Source organism: Petaurus breviceps, unplaced genomic scaffold (assembly GCF_028583685.1).
Source record: "Petaurus breviceps papuanus isolate PSGF00001 unplaced genomic scaffold, PetGlider_PUasm1.0 90977, whole genome shotgun sequence".
NCBI lineage: Eukaryota > Metazoa > Chordata > Mammalia > Diprotodontia > Petauridae > Petaurus > Petaurus breviceps.
The window spans coordinates 13,974,844-13,996,804 of record NW_027187391.1 but is presented as its reverse complement, the minus strand read 5'-3'; the positions used below and the strand labels follow the sequence as shown (position 1 = coordinate 13,996,804).

General features: G+C 35.4%; 1 protein-coding gene across 1 annotated transcript in view; it reads right to left on the bottom strand.

The window, feature by feature from the left end:
• Positions 1-21,961, bottom strand: part of MOXD1 (monooxygenase DBH like 1) — a 111,466-nt gene that overhangs the window by 69,047 nt on the left and 20,458 nt on the right. Inside the window, exons 3-5 of the mRNA XM_069077376.1 lie at positions 10,853-10,999; positions 7,358-7,525; positions 7,137-7,220 (exon numbers count right to left, since the gene is read on the bottom strand). Of these exons, the coding sequence (XP_068933477.1) occupies positions 7,137-7,220; positions 7,358-7,525; positions 10,853-10,999 (399 nt within the window). The remainder of the gene's footprint in view (positions 1-7,136; positions 7,221-7,357; positions 7,526-10,852; positions 11,000-21,961) is intronic.

The following is a 21,961-nucleotide window of genomic DNA, read 5'->3' as shown; positions in this document are numbered from 1 at the left end:
GGACAAACAACAACAGACATTACTCATTGACTCTCGGGCCCTGAGCAAATAGAAGAGGAATGGAATAAACATTTACATAGGACCTACTATATGCCAGGCATTGTGCTGAGCACTGACAGTTCAGGCAACTGAGGCAGACAGAGGTGAGTTGTTGAAGATCACGTAGCTAGTAAGTGTCTGAGGCTGGATTTGAATTCAGGTCTTTCTGATGCCAGACCCAGTACTCTATCAATTGTATCACCTGACTGTCTCATAGTTTCCTCATTTATAAAATGTGGATAACAATAACATGAGCTTTATAGGGTTGTTGTGTGCATCAAATGAGATAATGCATATAAAGTACTTCACAAACCTTAAAGTACTATATAAATATTTACTTTTATTACTATGTTACTAATAGCTATTATTACTATTACCAATCAATAAGTATTTATTCAATGCTTGCTGGTACAGCTAGCTGGCACAATGAATAGAGTGCTGGACCTGGAATCAGGAAGACCTGAGTTCAAATCTGGCCTCAGACACTTACTAGCTGTATGACCAAAGGCAAGACACTTAACTCTGTTTGCCTCAGTTCCCTTAAGGAAATAGAAAACCACTCCAGTACCTTTGCCAAGAAAACCCCAAATGGGATCATGAAGCATTAGACCTGACTGAAAAACAATTTAATAGCAACCAAAATTATGTTTCTCTCTCAAAAAATTTGTCATACACAACTCTTCAAGAGTATTGTACCATGTCCTATGTGCTAGAGGTATAAAGTCACAAATAAAATGTAACTATACTCAAAGAGATTTACATGGAAAGGAAGCTAGGGATTTTGAGATGAGCTATGACAAGAGTCCATTCCAGGCATGGGGTACAGATGGTTTGTATGGAAGCACAGACATTTTGCAATGGGATATTGTATATGAGGAACATTGAATAAGATGGGTTTGCCAGACATGTAAAGTGTGTGAAGAGAAGAAATGTATAATAATTCTAGAAAAGGAAGATGGAATCAATTATGAAGAACTCTACATGTTAAAGTGACATTTGTATCTTAGCAGAGGGAGATGCAGTCAATGGAGCTTTTTAGAGTTAGTGAGATGACACGGCTAGGCACATGTCTAGAAGGAGAATCTAAGATAATTACTTTTTTGCTGTGTGGAAGATTGACTGGAGAGGGGAGAGACAAAGAAGGAAAAGACAAAAGAAAAAAGACAAAGAAGGAAAATCATGGGAATGATTACAATAGTCTAGGGAAGAGACAGTTAAATCCTGAATCCCTGTGGTGGCCATTTGAGTAGAGAGAAGGGGACAGATAAGAATAACATCATGGAGATAGAAATGATAAAACTTGGCAACTAAAAAGCAATTGATTGGAGTGAGGGAAGCTGGAGAATTGAGGATGACTCCTAGGTTTTGAAATTAGGTGACAGAAAAAATGGTGGTATCTTCAATAGAAATAATGAGTTCTGCCTGGGACATTTTAAGTTTGAGATACTTATGGGACATTTGGTTGGAAATGTCAAAGAGAGAGTCAGGGTGATAATGAGAGAGAGAATAAATATTACTTGAAATACAGATTGGAAAGTCAGTGACTCAGATAAAAGGAGAGATGACTAACTCATCAAATTGTCAATTGGCAGATGACAGATTTGGAAGAAGAGTTAGCATGTTGGACAAATGAGTCAGGATTCAAAAAAAAGTCTTCCCAGTCTAGAGAATATTGGGCCAAATTGAATGACATGAAATTGATGAAGTAAATGCAAAGTCATATTTGGACTAAAAAAATTCCAACAATTTCATGGGTACAAGATAGTGGAGGCAATAGCAAGACTGAAAGCAAGCATGTCTGAAAAGGTGGTTTTAGTGAATTTCACATTCAATATGATTGATATGGAAGCACAATGGGACAGCAGAAAGATTGCTGACTCCACAATACAAATCACTTCTGACACTACCTATCTGCTCTTGGGCAAGTCATTTAAACTCTCTGAGCCTGAGTTTCCTCACCTATAAAATTAAGGAGTCGGACAACATGGTCTCTGAGGTCCTCTTCAGTTCTAGATATATGGCTTTATAAAGTATGTGATATAGTTAATTCAACCTTTAACTGCATTAAGAAAGGCATACTGAGCATCATATAATCTCTGAAGATATGATATCAGATAATCTCTGAAGTCCCCCATACCAGAGCTATATCTGGATTACTGTTTTCAATGAGGGACTACAGTTTAGGGTTAGTGTTGGTGAACTAGAGAGTATCCAGAGGAGGGCAACCAGAATGTTGAAGGACCTTGAGCACTTTCCATATAAGTATTAGCTTAGAAATTTATTATGTTTATCTTGAAGAAAAGAAGATTTAGTGGGTATTTGATGACAGCCTTTAAGTATTTGAAAAATTGAAAAGTGGGAGAAGGATTTGCTTGGCCTCAGTAGGAAGAATTAATAGTAAAGGATGGAATCTGTAGAGAGGCAAATTTAGGGTTAATGTAAAGAAGTTGAAAAAAAAAACCCTAACAATTAAAACTGTCCAACAGTGGAATATGCTGCTTTAGGGAAGAGGAGGAGGAAGACAAAGAGAATGGCAAGGAAAAGGAGGAGAAGAAAGAAGGAAAAAGAAGGAAGAGGGTATTTGATTCCAAAACAATAGATTCAAAGGACCCTGGAGATTGAAGGGACCTTAGACATGATTTAAGAAAGAGAGGGGGCAGGAAGAGGAGGAAGAGGAGGAGGAGGAAGAAGAGAAAGGGGAAGAAGACGAGGAGGAGGGGAAGGAGGAGGAGGAAGGAAAGGAGGAGTAGGAGGAAGGGAAGGAGGGGAAGGAGGAGGAGGATGGAGGGGAGGAGAATCCAGATATAGCTCTGGTATGGTGGGACTATTATCTTCATATATTGTCTGATGCTCAATATGCCTTTCTTAATGCAATGAAGAAGGAGGAGGAGGAGGAGATGAAGAGCAACAAGAAGAATAAGAACTTTCTAGAACAAGGGTCAAAATAATTGTAGTCAAGACATAGCTTAACTATAGGAAACATCCAAAGAAGAGAATTGAGAGGTTCTGTTTCTATAGCACATTGACATTTTCCCCCCTAACATGTCCAAAGTTATTTAATTTGCTAGATGTCATGACAAAACAGTTAACAACAAGAACACAGGTGTTGGAAGTAGTACTAAAAATACTTCAATATGAAGAATTTCAATGGTGGTGTGAAATACCTTGATGTAAGAGATTTTGAACATTGGAGTAATGATGCAACTAATGAAATAGAAGGAGCAAATAGAATATCTTTATAAATCACAGTAAATTGAAAAACAATGCAGTTAGAAAAGCAAAGATGTAAGAAAATCTCATTTCTGCAGAGTGAATGAAAATAGACAAAAACATTTCTCTGGGTTTTGAGTTTCCTTGAAAAAAAATCTTTTGCATTAGGCTGTGCTGTAAGTTGCCCTAAGTCTTAGGCTCAGAGTGTACATGAGCTGAGCAATTATGACTATATATCACAAGGCCAATGACAGGTGCATCCTTGACAACACCTTCCGAGGCTCTCCCTAGTTTGTCCTGGTAGTTTGTCCCGTGTCAGAGGTTTCATGCCACTGCCTGTTACCATTCATGAGATCCTGACAAATAGACTAAGCTTCATACTGTTTATAAATTTATTGGATATTGGAAGAGACAAAACATACAAATACAAAAAAAGTAGACTCAAAGGACACTGGAGATTGAAGGGACCTTAGAAATAATTGAAACCAACAGATGAGAAACCTCAGAAAAGTATGACTTTCCTACAGCTAATGAGCATGCTTGGGGCGGGGGGTGAGGGGTGGGGCATAGGAGACTGGAAACTTAGTTCTCCTGATTTTCACTCAAGTGCTTTTATTACTCTTCCAGGTTATCTCAAAATAATAGAAAACAACAGGAAACAAAAACAAAATCATGGCTATAGGATTTCAACTTAATGCACATAATATGAATAAGGACTGGATTTGTGATTTCATTGATAGAAGTAACTCTAGAGTGATGAAACTCCCTGTATCAAAGCAGATCACAATACAGAGTTTTAGACAATTGACTAGAAAACCAAGAAGTCAAACAGCCTGCCCAGAATCACACATTTAGTGTATATCAGAGACAAGAATTGAACCCAGGACATCTCACCTTCAAGGTCAACTCATTAGCCACCATACCATGCTGCCTCTCAGTGCTCAGAATATAAATGTTCAGAATATAAAAGTGAAATACCTTGGGAGTAAAAAAAACCTGTTATGCCAAAAAAAAAAAGTAAAGAGATTCACAGAGATAGTTCTGTCAGCTGTCAAGAATTACATCCTTTTCTTATGCTAGGAAAGCAAAATTTCCCACAATTGAAACAGAAATACACTAACCTAGCTGACATTTCAGAAACATAAAAGTGTGTTAATGTTGGAGAATTCAGTAGATAGTATCCTGTTTTAAAATGGAAGTGACTCATGCAATGGGAAAACTGGGCTAGAATTTCTTTTTAACATGTTGATATTAAAAATGAGATGGGTATAGTAGATGAAAACAGATCCATATGAGTGGATATTTCATGGCTGTTCAGTTCTCTGGCTTTGTAGACATTTCATGGATATCTGATTTTGGTGATATTACCAATAAATCTGCTTAGGTTTTCTTGTCCCGGGAAACATGCTGCCAAGTTAAACAGTTTGCATTTGTATAACTCAGAAAAATATAAAGACACAATAAAATCAAACTTGGTGGTAAGTAATATACTCTGCTCTATTGCAGTGAAAACAGTATATCAGATTACTGAAGACCTTATTTGTCAATCATTCGTGGTGGTTGTGATGATAGTATTCCATTTCTATACAGAACCTTACAAATTACACGCCACCTTTATTACAACAACTCTTTAAGGGAGGTAGTGCAAAATTTTCATATCCTTAATTCACATATGAAGAAACTGAGACTAATAGAGGCTGTCATTTTTTCACAGACACCCAAGTAGGAAGTGGTAGAACCAAGAATAAAATTCACATCTTCTGACTATAACGAGAGTTCATTTTAGTCTTTTCTTTTAGTCACCAATGGTTAATCTTTTTAATCATACCACACTATAACTATGGTATGCAATTATAATGACTTATTTTGCCTCCCCTGGGACACTATCTGAAACCTTTCATGTTTGCTTTCCAAAAGCAGCATTCAATTCTGCAAGTGCCATTCCCAAAATTAAAGAACTAGCAAATTGGATAAGATCCCTATTTTTTTCTTTCTCCAGTGAAGAGAAGGCAACTTAGTAGTTACAGAGGGACTAGATAGAGAAAAACTCCATCACAGAGCTATGCATTGTACATAGTAGGCATTTAATAAAAGTATTTTTTGTTGTTGAACTGAGTAAAATAAATGGTTTTCTGAAAAGGATTCTTAAGCTTCCTGAAGGAAAGAACTAAATCATATACTCCTTTCTATTCTCAGTGTTCACATATGATATTCACTAATTATATACCCTATTGAAAAAGAAAATGTCATTTCCAATAGCAGATAAACCAAATGAGGAGTAAAAAGTATGGGATAAAATAAAGGTACCACTACTAGTCATCCAACCTTGGGCCACTTAATATTCCAGTGCTTTCGTTTTTTCATCTCTAAAATGTTTGAACTAAATGGTTTGAACTAAATGACTTCTCTGATCCCTTTCAAATCAAGCCTTAAGCAAATGCTTAACCCTTCTCCTCAGAGTTGGGAAGGTCACGTTTAAGGAAAAGCAGGGAGGCCAGTGTCATTGGATCACGGAGTCGGTGGTGGGGAATAAGGTGTAAAAAGATTAGAAATGTAGAAAGTCCAGGTTACAAATGGCTCTAAAAATGAGAAGATTTTCTATTTAGCCCTAGAAGTAATAGGGAGCCAGTAAAGTTTATTGAATAGAAGAGAAACATGCTCAAGCCTGTGGTTTAGGAAAATCAATTTGACAGCTGAGCGGAAAATAAATTGCAGTGGGAAGAAATGAGGCTGGGAGGCCAAATAGCAAGCTATTGCAATAATCCAGGCATGAGATAATGAAAGTCTGCACCAGGATGGTTGTAGTATTAGAGAAGAGAAGGGAATGAATAGGAAGTAATTCTATGAAGGTAGAAAAGATAGGACTTGACAATTGTTGTGGAGGGGGGCAATAGAGAGGAGTTGAGGATGACACAAATTTTTACACACACACATATACACATATGTATATATAATATTATCTTGCATTGCTATTATTTCACAGATGTTAGTTTTGTTTTTCTAATTACGTCATAAATTCTTTGAGAACAGTATTCATGTCTTAATAATAATAATGAGGATGATACATAATAGTAGCAAGCCTTTATATAGCTTTTTAAGCCTTGCAAAGCTCTCTCCAATATGTATGTGTGAGTATGTGTGTATGCAATTTGATAATTGTGCTTTGTGAAGGTCTTTGGTAGCTTGCACCATGCTGGACGCAGTAGGTGCTTAAGTATTATCTGTTGAATGAGTGTTTGCTAGCTGTTACCCTCTTTGGTGGAATGTACAAGGTTATATCAAGGCTCTACTTCAATTAGCAATTAACATTGCTACCTCAACTGATGAAATGGTTTACTTCCCATTATTAAAAACAATACATTCATGCATGCATACAAATACATAGATGTATAACTGCTACTCTTCTTCTTTGGAAGACTTTTTATGTCTAGTATGTAAAAGCAAGATCTCATAGAGGTAAAAATAAAACATTTAGAGGGATAGTGTTTTCTGAGATTTATAAAACTTAGTGAAGCTTAAGCCTGTCCTTATTTAGCCAAACTAGTTGTATTTTTTACACTTATCCATGATTCAAAAATTCATATAATTTTACCCAGGTGTGACAAATTAAAATATATTTTCTATTTATTTGGTATACTGAAAAAGACATTAGATATAGAGTCAGAAGACCTAGATTCATGGCTCTGCCATCTATTACCTAGCAACCTCAGTCAAGTAATTTAATCTGTCTAGGCCTCAGTTTCCTCAACTAGAAGACAAGGAAGTTAGACCAGATGACCTATAAGATGCCTTATAACTTGAAATATATAAGAACAAGATACTTGCTTAAAGACAGCAAATTGTCATATATCAGCAGACCAAGTTTAATCTGTGAGTAGGTTCCCTACCTTTATCACATGATGCTTTTCCTGGAACACAGGTATCTTAAACATTTGGCACCAATACGTCGTGCCTTTATTTGGAATCGGCACCTGTCTTAATAGAAGGGAAGGGAAATATGAAAGTCAAGCAACTTCCCCTTGTAAACAAAAGCAATTGCTTTAGGAAAGGTACTCCATTTAATCAAAACTTTCATCTCAAAGTAATATACAACCCCAAAGAGACTTACGTTTTTATTTCTCAAGTCAAAGTATGATAAGACTGTGGACAAAACGTTGGTTTTCTCTGGATTCAACAATTTCAGACTCTTGGTTCCCCGATTAGATCCATGGTATTTAGGACCTGATTCACCAATGTCTTCATGGTGATAGGCCCATATCACTCTCACTGTGCTTTCCTAAATGAAAATACCATCATATGAAAATTAGTTTCAGACAAGCCCTTTCCTTACAACAGCCTAACTCATTTAATAAACAAATCAAAAACTTTTGCAAAGCAGGATATATAAGTAAATAAAGAATAAAAGCATAAATGAAAGCACATAATATCAATATTATAAAAGTAAATAATTTTGAAGACCTTTATAAACTGATGATGAATGAAATAAATAGAACCAGGAAAATAATCTATACAATAGCAGTAATATATGTATATATATATATATATATATATATATATTCTCTCATTGGCCATGTTTATATATATATAAACATGGACAGTGAAAGAATGTTTTATTTGACTATGCATTTTTGTTTCATGAAATTTGTTTTTCTTTTCTTTTTTGAATGAAGTAAAGGTGGTATGGATAGAAAATACATTTCTGTTCTTTAAAAAAATAAAATGCTTGTTTTAACAAAAACTGAGTCTTAGAGAGTTGCATATAGCAGTGAGCAGTCAAGTAATGTGCAAGATCATACAGCCAGTATTTACCAAAGGTAGAAATTGAATGCAGGTCTTCCTGGCTCCCAGACCAGCTTTCTATTCATTGCTTCTTGGAAGATGATGCAATTAATCCCAAAAATAGAGTGCCAGATTACCCCCATGTCATTGATTTGATAAAAAAAAAAAAAAGACAACTCTAGATAATTCTGGTTTAACTATCACCATGCATACAAATATTCATATTGGGAAGTACACAGACCACTTTTTTGCCCAATGTGATGTGTAATTGATCACTTTAGGGAGAAAAGCATCCAAATCACATTTCATTTCAGAACTTCTATCTGGTTTCACAATAAAAAGCCCATGTACTTAGTATACCACCCATCATTGAAGTTCCAGATAGGTTTCTAAATGTATGGAGTACTCATTGATAAAATCCAAATGGATCTACAAATGAGATATTGATTTATTGGCGTATGTATATGATCAGAGACAGCTAGATGGATAGAGTATCAGGTCTGAAGTCAGGAAGACTCATCTTCCTGAGTTCAAATCTGCCCTCAGACACTTATAGATGTGTAAGCCTGGGCAAGTCACTTAAAGCTCTTCAATTCAGTTTCCTCAACTATAAAACAAGCTGGGGAAGGAAATGACAAAAGAATTCCAGTATCTTTGCAAAGAAAACCCCAAATGGGGACATGAAGAGTAGGGCATGGCTGAAAACGACCAGACAACAATAGGAAATATGTATAATCATTTTTGTAATAAAGGAAATTCTGCCATTTTGAACTTTTGTGACTTGAGACAATCCAGTTAAGTCAAATAAGTTTCCTGTTTTGAACTAACAAGGCTGGCCAAAGGAAAAAAACAAGTGCTCAGACCACCCACACACAGTTCTATTACTACTGACAGCTGTTTTGTCAGAACAGCTTTGAAATGAAATACAAAAGTAAAACTTTTTCCTTTAAGATCTTATCTGTGTTCCTTTCCCTAACAAACAGAATTACTGTGACTACTATTTCAATATTAGACAATGATTACACTCTGTAGGTCATGAAAGTAATCTTGATGATGCATGTATTTTTTGTTTCATTTTGATCCATTCTTCATTATGTCTAATCAGCATTTCAAAACATAATTATCATTTTAATATTTTAATTGACTAAATGAGAGAAAGTAGTATTTTGTCTTCAATATAGTAGAGTTTAATCACCAGAATCACCTCAGATTGATGAATTTGGAAGTATATAAGCAGCTCTTAAAAATGTGTAGATTAATTGCTATCAATGCTGATAGAGAGAGTACCCAAACCAATGAAATCAATGATCTTTTTAAAAATATAGGGATGGATTTAATTCCAATATAACATATGGTGTTTTCTAAGGTGTTACACAAACCTATCTTCTAAGTCAAAGGTTCTTAAACTTTGGACTGTGACCTTGTTTATTTTTTGTTTAATATTTTGATAGCTGTATTTCAATACACATACTCACACAAGGTTTAAAAATCTAAGTATCTCAAGTGCACATCCTCACAGGGTTTAAATTATCTCATTCATTTTAATGATATGGAACCCAATATTTTTTTAAGATTAATGTTTCGTTATCCTGAGACTAAAGGAAAAGTAGTTATAAATCAATTTAACTATGAATCCTTTCAAGTACCCCTATTTAAAAATATGATAATTATATCTATCCATACAGAAGTCCTTTTTCTATGCTGCATGCAGGTCATCATTGATTGTTGAATGATATGGCAGAATAAATCAAACTATATTGCAGGTCTTATCAAGCCAAGAAGATTTCCACCAACATCCTTTCAATGAATCATGAGTCCAAGACCAACCTAGCTAAATGTGGAGATATTTATATCAGAAATTTGTCCATCAGGTCATAACGATGTTTTGTCCACAAGAACTCATGAAGCCTTCTACTGAGACTTAGAGGGGCTTTGGTTTATGTTGATGAAGTCAATATCAATGTAATAATAATAATACACTTGTGAAATATTAAATTATTTTATCTTACCAATTTCATTGCTTCTAAAACTCTGATCCTATATCTATTTTTAAGATCACAAAAAGGTATACCAAAATTTCAACTTTCACAGACTGTATCATAACAATTTGGAAGTATAATACATATTTTGATGTTTTCTTTTAAGAAATGCCTGTACTGTAATTGAAAGAGTCTCAGATGTTTTCAAGTTGATTTCTAAATTTGTATAATGTTCTTTTACTGTTACAAGAAAGCTGAAAACACAAATGTTCCACAGAGAAAGTTGATTCTCAGTTTTGTAATTCTTTAAAAATCACATAGATGGGGCAGCCAGGTGGCCCAGAGAGTAAGAGCACTGGCTCCAGTGTCAGGATGACCTGGGGATCAAATCTGGGCTCAGATACTTAGCACCACATCCAGACATAACTGGCCATGTAACCTTGAGCAAGTTACTTAACCCCAATTGCTTTTTTAAAAAAATCACATAGAGGTGTAACTATACTCTAAGATTTTATTATCTGAAGTTGATTGCATAATTCATTTCAAAAATAAAAGGAAAGTTGAAACTGGTTTTGTGTTCATTTAACAAATAAATGTATTGCCACTATTTTTTCTTAATCATTGCTCATGTCATTCCTATAATACTATCTTTTAGCTGAAATATATTAAATCAGATGGAGACACCAAATTCCATAAAATATTGATTTTTTTAAAGGCTTACATATGAACTAAGTATGATTTTGTTTTCAAAATTCATATGTAGGGACTTGGTGCTTCCAAATATAACATAAAATTAATTTCAACGATGCACATTTATCCATAAATTCAGATTTAAACCATCTTACCGTTATGGTTTTATCATTTATGTCACAAGTATGTAGCTCCCTGGTAAATTCAATTGTGGTGTGTGTACTATTTTGCATGGCATATTCTAGATGGTAATCCTGTTGGGGATCCTTCTTCAATTCTCTATTTACATCTGTAAAATAATCCTGCAGAAATGGAAAAAAAATTAAAATCTGATTACTATGACCTCAAATATGAACTGAACTCATGAAAGTTTGTAGGATCTAGTCTCACAATAGTTATTAGCCAAAACATCCCTTAATGTGTCTTTTCTTCTGGGTCCTCCAGAGGCAAGGTCAGAGAATGTGACTTTAGAGATCATCATGAAGAAAAGGAAACACAGTGAAAAAGAAGTTTCAAGATCAAATAGCTACAATAGTAAATAGTAAAACCAGTATTAAAACTAAAATCTCATTATTTTGGAACATTCCTCTTTCCAATGTACCACTAAGGAACAGAACTGTAAAGCAAACCATCCACCCACCACTCCCACAGAAGATACAACCCTGTCTAAAAAGAGTCTTTGCCTCTGCAGGTCTATGACAACATGCCCTATGATCCAGGGATTAAAGAACTAGCTGTTTCTTTGTACTCTGAGATTTGTTATTATGAGTTGTCACTGTACACAGTTGCTGGAGTTATGAAAGTTGAGGGTAGGAATATCATGAGAAATAAGTCAGGGCATGGGAACTACAATCTCAGAATACTAGATTTTGGAGTCATTATTAGTAGTCTAATAGCAGCAATAATTCCAAGAACAATAAAAATCATCACAATAGCTATCATTTATTTATATGAATGAATCTTTAAGGTTCACCAAATATTTACCATATAAAATATGCTCAATTATTAAAACTACAGGCTTAATATTTCTGCAGAATATTCCTTTTTCCTTATGCCTTTGATTAACAGTGCTAACACATATAAGAGGTCAATAACTAGTGTTCATTGATTATTTTAGTGATTTATTGGATATAACAGAATCAATGAAAGTACTGATAATCTGGATTTGTGCCAAAAAATAACATTTTCACCTTAGAAAAATTGTAAATATGTATTTGTGTGTGTGCATACATACATACATACATATGTTGGATAGTAGAAAAGGGAGCTAAGTATTAAATGATGACAATTACAATAATTTTTTACTAATATATAAATTGCTTTTTAAGAAGCACTTCAAGGGGCAGCTAGGTGGTGCAGTGAATAGAGCACCAGCCCTGGAATCAGGAGGACCTGAGTTCAAATCCGACCTCATACATTTGACACTTACTAGTTGTGTTACCTTGGGCAAGCCACTTACCCCAATTGCCTTGCATAAAAAAAAAGCACTTCACTAAATAATCTTGATTCTCTAAAAAAGAAACACAAATATTGAGAAAAGACTTCAATCTTTCCGAAGTAATCATGCTCAGATATCTAGCAATTGTTCCCAAATTTTGAAACAAAGTTGTCATATGGTATTTGAATTTATTTTTCTCTCTTCTTCAATATACTTATCAAGGGGACAATAGTTTTATTTACTACTCTGTCCTCTTCAATATATTGTCTTTGAAGATTATAATATCTGTATTTGTTACATTTATAGAAAGACATTAAATTCCATGTCTAGTTCAGATGTAGAAAATTATAATTTAAAGGGATATTAGAACCCATTTAGCCTAATCCCTTTTGTTTTATAGATGAAAGAAGTAAGAACCTAAGAAGTTTCTGGACTTGCTTACAGGGAATAAGTTTGGAAGCTAGCGTTGTGATGTGTATCATAGGGTCCTAGAATTGGAGCTAAAAGTAGTCACAGAAACCATCTGACCTAACCATTTCATTCTCTAGGTGAGGAACTGAGGCTCAGAAAGTTAAATGGCTTATTTAGTATTATACAACAAAAGCAAGATTTGAACTCAGTTGTTCCTGACCCAGAGGCTTTCATCCAAAATTTAGTGATCACTACATTATACTACATTGGCTCTTTATTTTACTGAGAACTTGCATTGCTTATCCTGCCCAGAACCTATATAAAGCATGGAGCTTCATGAGTTCTACCTGTAAGCATGTTTAGAAATGTTTGGGGAACAATCAAATTAAGGCAACTCTGAGGTTCTACCTTCCACTCATCAGATAGATAAAGCTGACAAAAGAGGAAAATGACAATTGTTTGAGGTGCTGCAGGTTAACAGATGGATTAATGTACTGTTGATAGAGTAGGGTCTTGGTCCTGATATTATGAAAAGCAATGTGGAAATACACCCCCAAATTCACTTAATCATGTGAATTTGGCCCAATATCATTTGGCCCAATGATACAACTATTTGGCCCAATGATACAACTATTAGTCTTCACAGACTTGAGGTAGTTAGGGGGATGTCTACCTCAAGCATGTGAAGAGTTCCTGTGATGGAATGTACAGATGAGAATGATTTGTTCCAACAGCCATGAAGGCAATTGAAGCGGGTGCTGTGGAGTGCTTAGAGCTTGGTTAGACATTGAAAATACCAAGGTCATCCCCCGCATCCATCCCAATTACTGCCAATCATCTTGACTTTTGTCTTGCCATTGGACTTCAGTAACCCTGGAAGAGAGAGTTAGGCTGATGATTTTGAGCAACTCTACCTCACTTAAACCCATCAAGTCAAGTGAGTCAAAACATCACCCTCATGATGTCATTGGTCTTCTTTCAAAATGAAGGCTCAACAACAACAACCACTAAGCGTATACTTCAATGAATTCTAAAACAATCAGGACCTATATGTACAAAATCATTTATAGCAACAGTTTTTGTTATAGGAAAGCATTGGAAACAAATCAGGTATCCATCAAATAGCTAAGCAAATCTTGGTATATGAACAGAATAAAATACTGTTATGCTATAAGAAACAACAAGTGGAACAAATTGAGAGAAATTTGGGAAGACTTGTATTATTTGATACAGAATGAATTGAGCAGAACCAGGAGAACAACTTCTACAATAATTACAGCATAGTAAAGTCAGTCAGTGAGTTGAAAAAAAATTATTCCATACCTACTATGTGCTAGTCATTATGTTATACCCTGGAAACACAAATACAAAGTAAAAAAAAGAAAGATCTTGCCTTCAAGGAGATTATGAACTAATGGGAGAAGACAACATGCAAAAGGAAGCTGAAAAGCAGGAAGTTGGGAGATGGTCCCTGATTCCGGGGCATGATGGAAAATTCTAGAGAAATCCAAAAGAGGTGTAGCCATTTTAGCCATTCTTTAAATACAGGCCCATGAAGCCCATGGCCTGCCATCCAGGCAAAGGGTTCAATCAGAGAGACAGAGGATATGGATGAAATGTATCAGGCAGATTCAATCTTACATGATCATATGATTTCCCAGTGAAAAAAGGGCACGATAGAAAGGTCCAAAGGTGTCTAAAAAGTGTAGCATTTTCTTTTTCTGGCAGTGTAACTAAAGAAAAACAACTTAGAACACCTCGGGGACTCTGATCAATGAAATGACCAATTACTACTCCAGAGGACTAATGATGCAGTACGCTACTCACCACCTAACAGAGACTAGGGGCCATGGAAAGTAGATTGAGATATACATATTTGGACATGAAAAATGTATGTGTTTGTTTTGCTTGACCATGCTTATTTGTTATAAGGGAGGATTTAATTAATGGGAGGTTAGGAGGGATTTGGAAAGGAGAATTAGGAGTAGTGATAAGAAAATGAAAATAAAAGAGGATCAGTTTAGCATTCTTAAGAGCACAGAAAAGGAGGAAGTTGGAAGAAGTCAGACAACAAGCAGAACCTCTTTGAAATAGCCATAACAAATGTATATCCTTTTTAAAAACAGAAACTGTATGTAATAAAGATATGTGGTTTTACATACAATTCTTTTCACCATTTGTAAATATTCACATTTGTTTTTATTGATAAGTTCAGAATAACAAAAAATAATTGAAAAAAGAAATGTATGGAACTTTTATAGACAAACGAAACAGCAATAAAATGTATGATTTGTTTGCCTTCTCCATTCCTCTCCTGAAAACCCACTAGGTTTCATTTATTCTGTGGCTCAGTGACCACTCAAAGCAATAGTTCATGAACCCCACCAATGTGTTTTTACTTTTACCAGATAACTGAACACATTAGTTCAGAGTCAAAGATGTTTAATCAAACAGCAAATAGAGTGAAATAGATTCCCTTTACTCATGCAAATATAGTATATACTATACCACGGTTTACCGTGTCATCATTAGAGGGATATACATATTGAGAAAGTATGTGATCAGGTCACATGTGTGGAAGGCATACACAGAGGGAAATGTGTAACCAAGACACACACATTATTAGGACAACTTATACCTCTAGTTAGGCAGAAATGCCATTATCAACTAGTAACACCAGTACATGCTCTCCATTGGGTACATTGTTTCTGCTAGGAAACATTCCCCACACTCAGTAGTTTTGTCTCTGTTGGATGTTTCCACTGGTCTCATGGACACTTGAATTCTCTCTATGACAATGTGCTAGACTTCAAGTGTCTGTCTGTCCTCTTCGGGGCCATCTGCTGCTCTATTCAATCAGGGTACAGTGATTAGAAAATGTTCTCACTAGCAAAAAGAAATATGGCTCTTTTAAGGCAGTTATCACCCATGACCAAAAAGCCAAGAAATGCCAGCAGAATGTCCCAAGCTATGATTAACTCTATCTTAACTAGTTTTCTTTAACACTGACTTGAAATATTTGGTCCCAGGCAATTTTCTGACTTTGAAAATTTCTTTTAATTTTTCAATTCTCACATGTCAACATGTATCCATGAAAACCTATTTCAAAGATTCTACTTCCCCCAAATTCACAAGACCAGAATAAAGGCTCTAATAAGGAAAATTACCTCTATTCCAAAGTATTCCTTTATTAAAATGCAAATAAGCTAGGAGAAAACAAAACAAAACTACAGGTGGGATGCAAGGCCCTTACTCTCCACTCTTGTTTCACATCTCTGTATATTTGCCAGCAACAAAAACCTGCCGTTTTATGTGGCATACACATACAATTCTTAAATTCTGCTTGCCTATCACAAACTTCTTTGGTTTCTCTCTAATATATTAAAGTTCAAATACATAGTAAATAAGAGATACAGAGGGGTATAAGTATGGATATGCTGGTAATAACTAGCTCTCAAAAAAAGAACATGAAAAACTTTTAAGTTTAGTCGGCATAGTAACATTTTCTCCATAAGTTTCTTAAGTCTAGATAATAGATAGATAGACAGATAAATAGATAGATGAATAAAAAAATAGATAAATGAATAAAGGAAGAGATAGATAGATGATAGAGAGACAGATAAATAAATGAATGGATGAATAAATAAATATGCAAAGCCCTTAAATCACTGGCTTAAAAGAATGCATACATTGGTTAGTAAGTAAGAACAATAACAAAACCCAAATAATAATAAATTAAATCTTTCCAAGGGAAAAAATATAAAAGCAAGGAATAAATTTCAGAGATAAATGAATAGCATTATTATTTTGTGACAGTGGTCATTTCCCCACCATCATTTGAGGTTTTCAAGTACTGGCTGGATAGTCATGAATGTTTTAGATGGGATTCTATATGGGTAGATTTTGGACTAATTTACATAGGATATATTACCACTTCTAATATTCTGTGACTTGACCAATATCACACAGCCAATGTATGTCAGAAAAAGGAGTGAGCCCAGGTTTTGAATTTGAGGCCAATTGTTTATGTTAGTCCACCTCTCAAGAAGGGGAAAGGACCCATTAAATTCTCAAGAAGTTAATTTATTCTTGTTAAATTTAAATTTATTCTTATTAAATTAAACTTCTAACTATGGCTTCCACCTTTCAAGATCTTTTTGGATTCTAATTCTATTTTCTAATTATTCAATGCAACTAAATGGATATTTATGAAGTGCCTACTTTATGAGGTAGTCTGCTAGTTGTTGGAGAAACAAAAACAAATAGTCCCTGCCTTCAAAGGTTCTTAATTCCACTCTTAGCTGCCTGTCACCTGTGAAGATGGTAAGTGTACTATAGGTAGACCATCTATGCTTGTATCCAAATCTCTGATGTTAAAAAGTATTAAGCTGAATCCTAATACTATCATCCTTAATGATTGGTCCAATATTTCCACTTTCTATGAATGTGTGATAGTAATGGCAATTAAAGATTCCCCTGTATTGGCTTGGTTTTCAAATTGATTGTGTTAAAACCCAGAGTTTGTTAATCCCACCTGTGGGATGGGCTTGTTGATGTGAAAAGAAAGTCCTGAACTGGGAGGAGCTGGTGAGGTAGATTTGGAGAGACACTAGAGAGAGGCGGAAGATCTTTTTGGAAGCAGCACCTCGTGGAGAGAGAGAGACTAAGAGAATTGCTGGTGGCCGCTTTACTTCCCGAACCCTCCCAATTACTGCTCTTCGTCTGATCGACTTCTTCTCCCCATCCGTTCTTTCCTGATGTCCATCCTTGGTTAGGCTGGCGCCCTCCCCAGCCCTGATCCTTGCCAGAATTGTCGTTCCATGAGGAGGACGCCTTCTCCTCTGGTCTTGCTCCTCCCCAGTTGGAGGAGTTATTGTTCTTGTAATCGTTCCATCCTCCTGTGTTTTTGGGGTCCTTCCATTCTGCAGGGGTTGAGAGCTCACCCCATCCAGACTTTATTTGATTGCTACTTCAAGATGCTTTAAGATATTTTATTTTTATTCATGACAAAATAAGATTTGGAGAGCATTATAAAATGCAAAATGGATAATTTTTATTACATTAAATTGAAAAACTTCTGTACAAATAAAGCCAATATTACCAAGATTAAGAGGGAAGTGGTAAATTGGGAAAGAATTTTTAAAATCAGTATCTCTGGTAAAGGCCTCATTTCTAAAATAGACAAAGAATTGAGTCAAATTTATAAGAATACAAGCCACTCCCCAATTGATAAATGGTCAAAGGATATGAACAGGCAGCTCCCAGATGATGAAATTAAAGATATCTATAAACATATGAAAAAATGTTCTAGATCACTAGTGATTGGAGAAATGCAAATCAAAACAACTCTGAGGTACCACATCTCACCAGCCAGATTGGCTAAGATGACAAAACAAGAAAATGATAAATGCTGGAGAGGACGTGGAAAAATTGGAACACTAATGCATTGTTGGTGGAGTTGTGAACTAATCCAGCTATTCTGGAGAGCAATCTGGAACTATGCCCAAAGGGCTATAAATAAGTGCATACCCTTTGACCCAGCAATACCACTTCTAGGGCTATATCCCAAAGAGATCAAAGAAGTGGGAGGAGGACCCATATGTACAAAAATATTTATTGCAGCTCTTTTTGTGTTGGCAAAGAATTGGAAATCAGGGATGCCCATCAATTGGGGAATGGCTGAACAAGATTTGGTATATGAATGTAATGGATTACTATTGTGCCATAAGAAATGAGGAACAGACGGACGTCATAACAACCTGGAGAGACTTATATAAACTGATGCTGAGTGAGAAAAGCAGAACCAAGAGAGATCTGTACACAATCACAGACACAATGTATGTGTGATTGACTAACTTCAATTGACTGGGCTCCTCTCAGCAATGTAAGGTTATAAGACAACTCCAAAAGAGTCATGATAGAAAGAGATATCCACATCCAGAGAAAGAGATGTGGAGTCCGAATGCAGATTGAAACAAACTACTTGCTGTGTTTCTTTTTCTTCTTTTGTTTTGTTTCCTCGTTCCCACTGATCATTCCATTAGTTGTAATCCTTCTTTACAACCTGACTAATGACTAATGTGAAGATATTTGTAGATCCTATATTCAAGTGCATGCTGCCATGATGGGGGGAGGAGGAGAGGGAGAAAATTTGAAACTCAAGGGACTGTGGAACTGAATGTTGTAAAATAAAAGTAAATAAACAAACCAATTTAATTTTTAAAAAAAAGATATTTTGTCTTTCAGAGTCCAAAGAATTACTATTGATTAGAGAAATGCAATTCAAAACAACTCCTAGGTACCACATAGCATCTATCAGATTGACTGAGAAGACCAAACAGGAAAATTATAAATACTGGAGAAGATGTGGGAAAATTGGAACACTGATTCATTGTTGGTAGAGTTGTGAACTAATCCAAACAATATGGGGAGCAATTTGGAACTATAACCAAAAGGCTATAAAAATGTACATACTCTTTGACCTAGCAATACCACTTCTAGGACTGTATCCCAAAGAGATCATAAAAATGGAGAAAGGACACACATGTACAAAAATATTTATAGCAGCTCTTTTTGTGGTGACCAAGAATTTAAAATTGAGGGGATACCCATCAATTGAGGAATGGCTGAACAAGTTGTGGTATATGAATGTAATGGAATACTATTGTGCTATAAGAAACGATGAGCAAGCAGACCAGAAAAGTATGCAAAGATTTATATGAACTGATGCTGAGTAAAGTGAGCAGAACCTGGAGAATGTTGTACATAGGAACAGCCACATTGTGTGATGACTGACTTTGATAATTAGCTCTTCTCAGCAATGCAAGAACCTAAAACAACTCCAAAAGACTCACGATGGAAAATGTCCAGAGGAAGAAATATGGAGTCTGAATGCACATCAAAGCATACTATTTGCTCTCTTTTTTTGTTTTGTTTTGTTTTTTCTTGCTCATGTTTCCTCCCACTCATTCTAATTGTTCTATACAACATGACTAATGTGAAAAATTTGTTTAATAAGGATGTGTTTGTAGAGCCTATATCAGATAGCACACTGTCTTAAGGAGACAGAGGCAGAGAAAATTTAAAACTTATGGAAGTGGATGTAGAAAAATAAATATAAATATTAAAAAGAAGTGTCCAAAGATGACTGTGGCTAATATTTATGGACTGTAAGAACTAGAAGAGACATTAAAAGTCATAATCCACCCACACGCACCCCCATTTTACAGATTAGGAATCTGAAGCCCATAGAGGTAAAGTGATTTATCCAAAGTCACCTAGTGGATTAGTGAAGAGCTGGGACTCAGAATTCTAAATTCTTGTTCAGTTATCCAAATAAAATCCAATGACCAAAATATGAATGTTTTGGCAATAGGTCTAAATAAGTCATATGATGATTCTTTATCAAGATGAAAACATATGACTTCTGCTTAGTTTTTTTTCTAGGATTTCCAACATCTTGTCACTGTCTATGCTCCTAGGAACTTAAGTACCTACAATGACCAGACCAAAGAAAGCATTTATTGTACTTGAATATTCACAGTAGAGAGTTCTCTGTAATGTGACCTACAAAGGATTCTTTGTCTAGAATGGAGGGTAGTGCTAGACTGGTCTGGTTGAAGAGTCCTCCTCAGTTCACTCTCTGCAAACAGCTGAGAGCTCAGCATCTAAAAAGACAGATGTCAATTATTTGAAAAGCGTTATAATTACTAAACTATCAAGTAGGAGCAATGGGGGTCCAAGGAGAAAGACTGTTACTAAAAATAGTGATTCTTTAATATTTAGTGAAAAAAATTGAATTAAGGTTAGATTCAAACATTTTGCATAACAAGCACCAAATAATAAATCCCATGTTTGTCTTATTTTCATGTAATTTGAGGATTATTTTGTAGAAACTATTTTAAACTTTTCTCAGGAACCTAGGATATTTCCACAACACATGAAACATTCAGATGCAAAGTGAAAAATTCATTGAAATGGGTCAAGAGGTCAGTCCCTTTAAAACCTGCATTCAGGCTAAAATTTTAGCCTGAACCAAATGCAGTGATTCTGTTGCTTTTGTTAAATGGACAAGTTGAAAAATATGCCTTAAGATTTCTCATCTTAGTTCAGTTTTACCAGTTCCCTTATATTTGTTCCTAGAGCTCAATAACAGGCAGTTCATGACAGAGTTTACTTCTCTTCAAGTAGTTTTCTCTCTCTTTCTGCTTTTCTTTTGGTTTAAGGGGATCCTCCTTAACACTTTCTGATTTAGTGCCTTGTTTTGCCATCTTAAAATGAATCCTCAAAGTTGTAGTCTGTCATGTTAAAACACTGGTCCATGTAGGATTGAGAGGTAAAATACGTTCTCTCTTCCCACCCCTTCTTTTTATGGATATCTTGATCTGTTAAAAACAAATAATCTTTAAGTGGCTTGCCCAAAGTTGAATGTACACAGTAGATTCGAACTGAGGTCATCTGACACCATGCCTCAGCCTTCCTTCTCCTTCATCGCATCACCTCTCCACCAACAGCTTCTTGGCAAAAGTCATGTCCCAGCTTCAAAGAAGCATGAAATATTGAAGATGAACCCAAGAGTTACACATCTTAGAGTCATCTCACACTTTCATATGTCACAATGACTAAGCCTCTCCTTCCTTTTGCAATCATTGCAAGATAATCCTATAACAGACCTTTTACTAGATACTTTAGAAGAACAAATGAAAGCAGAAATTTTTCATAGATGGAAAAGGAAGGTGGAATATACATGCAGTTCCCTATGAATAGATGGGCTGAATTCCCAAAGTTTGTTGTCTAGTTAGTTGTTTATCATATAAAACATATTTTCTCATATAAATAATGTCACGATTGGTCTTTAGCTTTCTGTGCTCCAAAAACCTAGGTCTTTGGGTTCCTTAAAACAACTATTTGGCTTAGAATGTGGCTTAAACAATACTATTATATTAACATTACCAGTCTAAGTTTTGGATACTATGAACAGAAATGAGGATGAAGGTTGGGGGAGGGAGATTGGCAAGGAAAAGAAAAAGAGAGGCAAGATGGAAGACAATGGAAAAGAGTTTCTTTCCATTTCCCAGGCACAACATCTGTGTCATTGGTGAAATTTGTCTTTGATATCCCCATTTCTTTTTTCTTAATTCCTTTCCCACCACTTGGTGCTGCTCTCCACTCAGATAGCTTCCATTACAGTACTTCAATGAGGCCTGCCTTATGCCACAACTGATATATGTCCCAAAATTCCATTCCTTTAGAGTAACTGGTCTGAACCGATTGTCAGGAGGGAATCAATCAGACTGAACAAATTCAAGACTGAAGCTAATACACATATCCAAGCAATCAGAAAAAAAATCAAGAGTAAGGAGGACCTGAGTTCAAATCCAGCCTCAGACACTTAACACACACACACACACACACA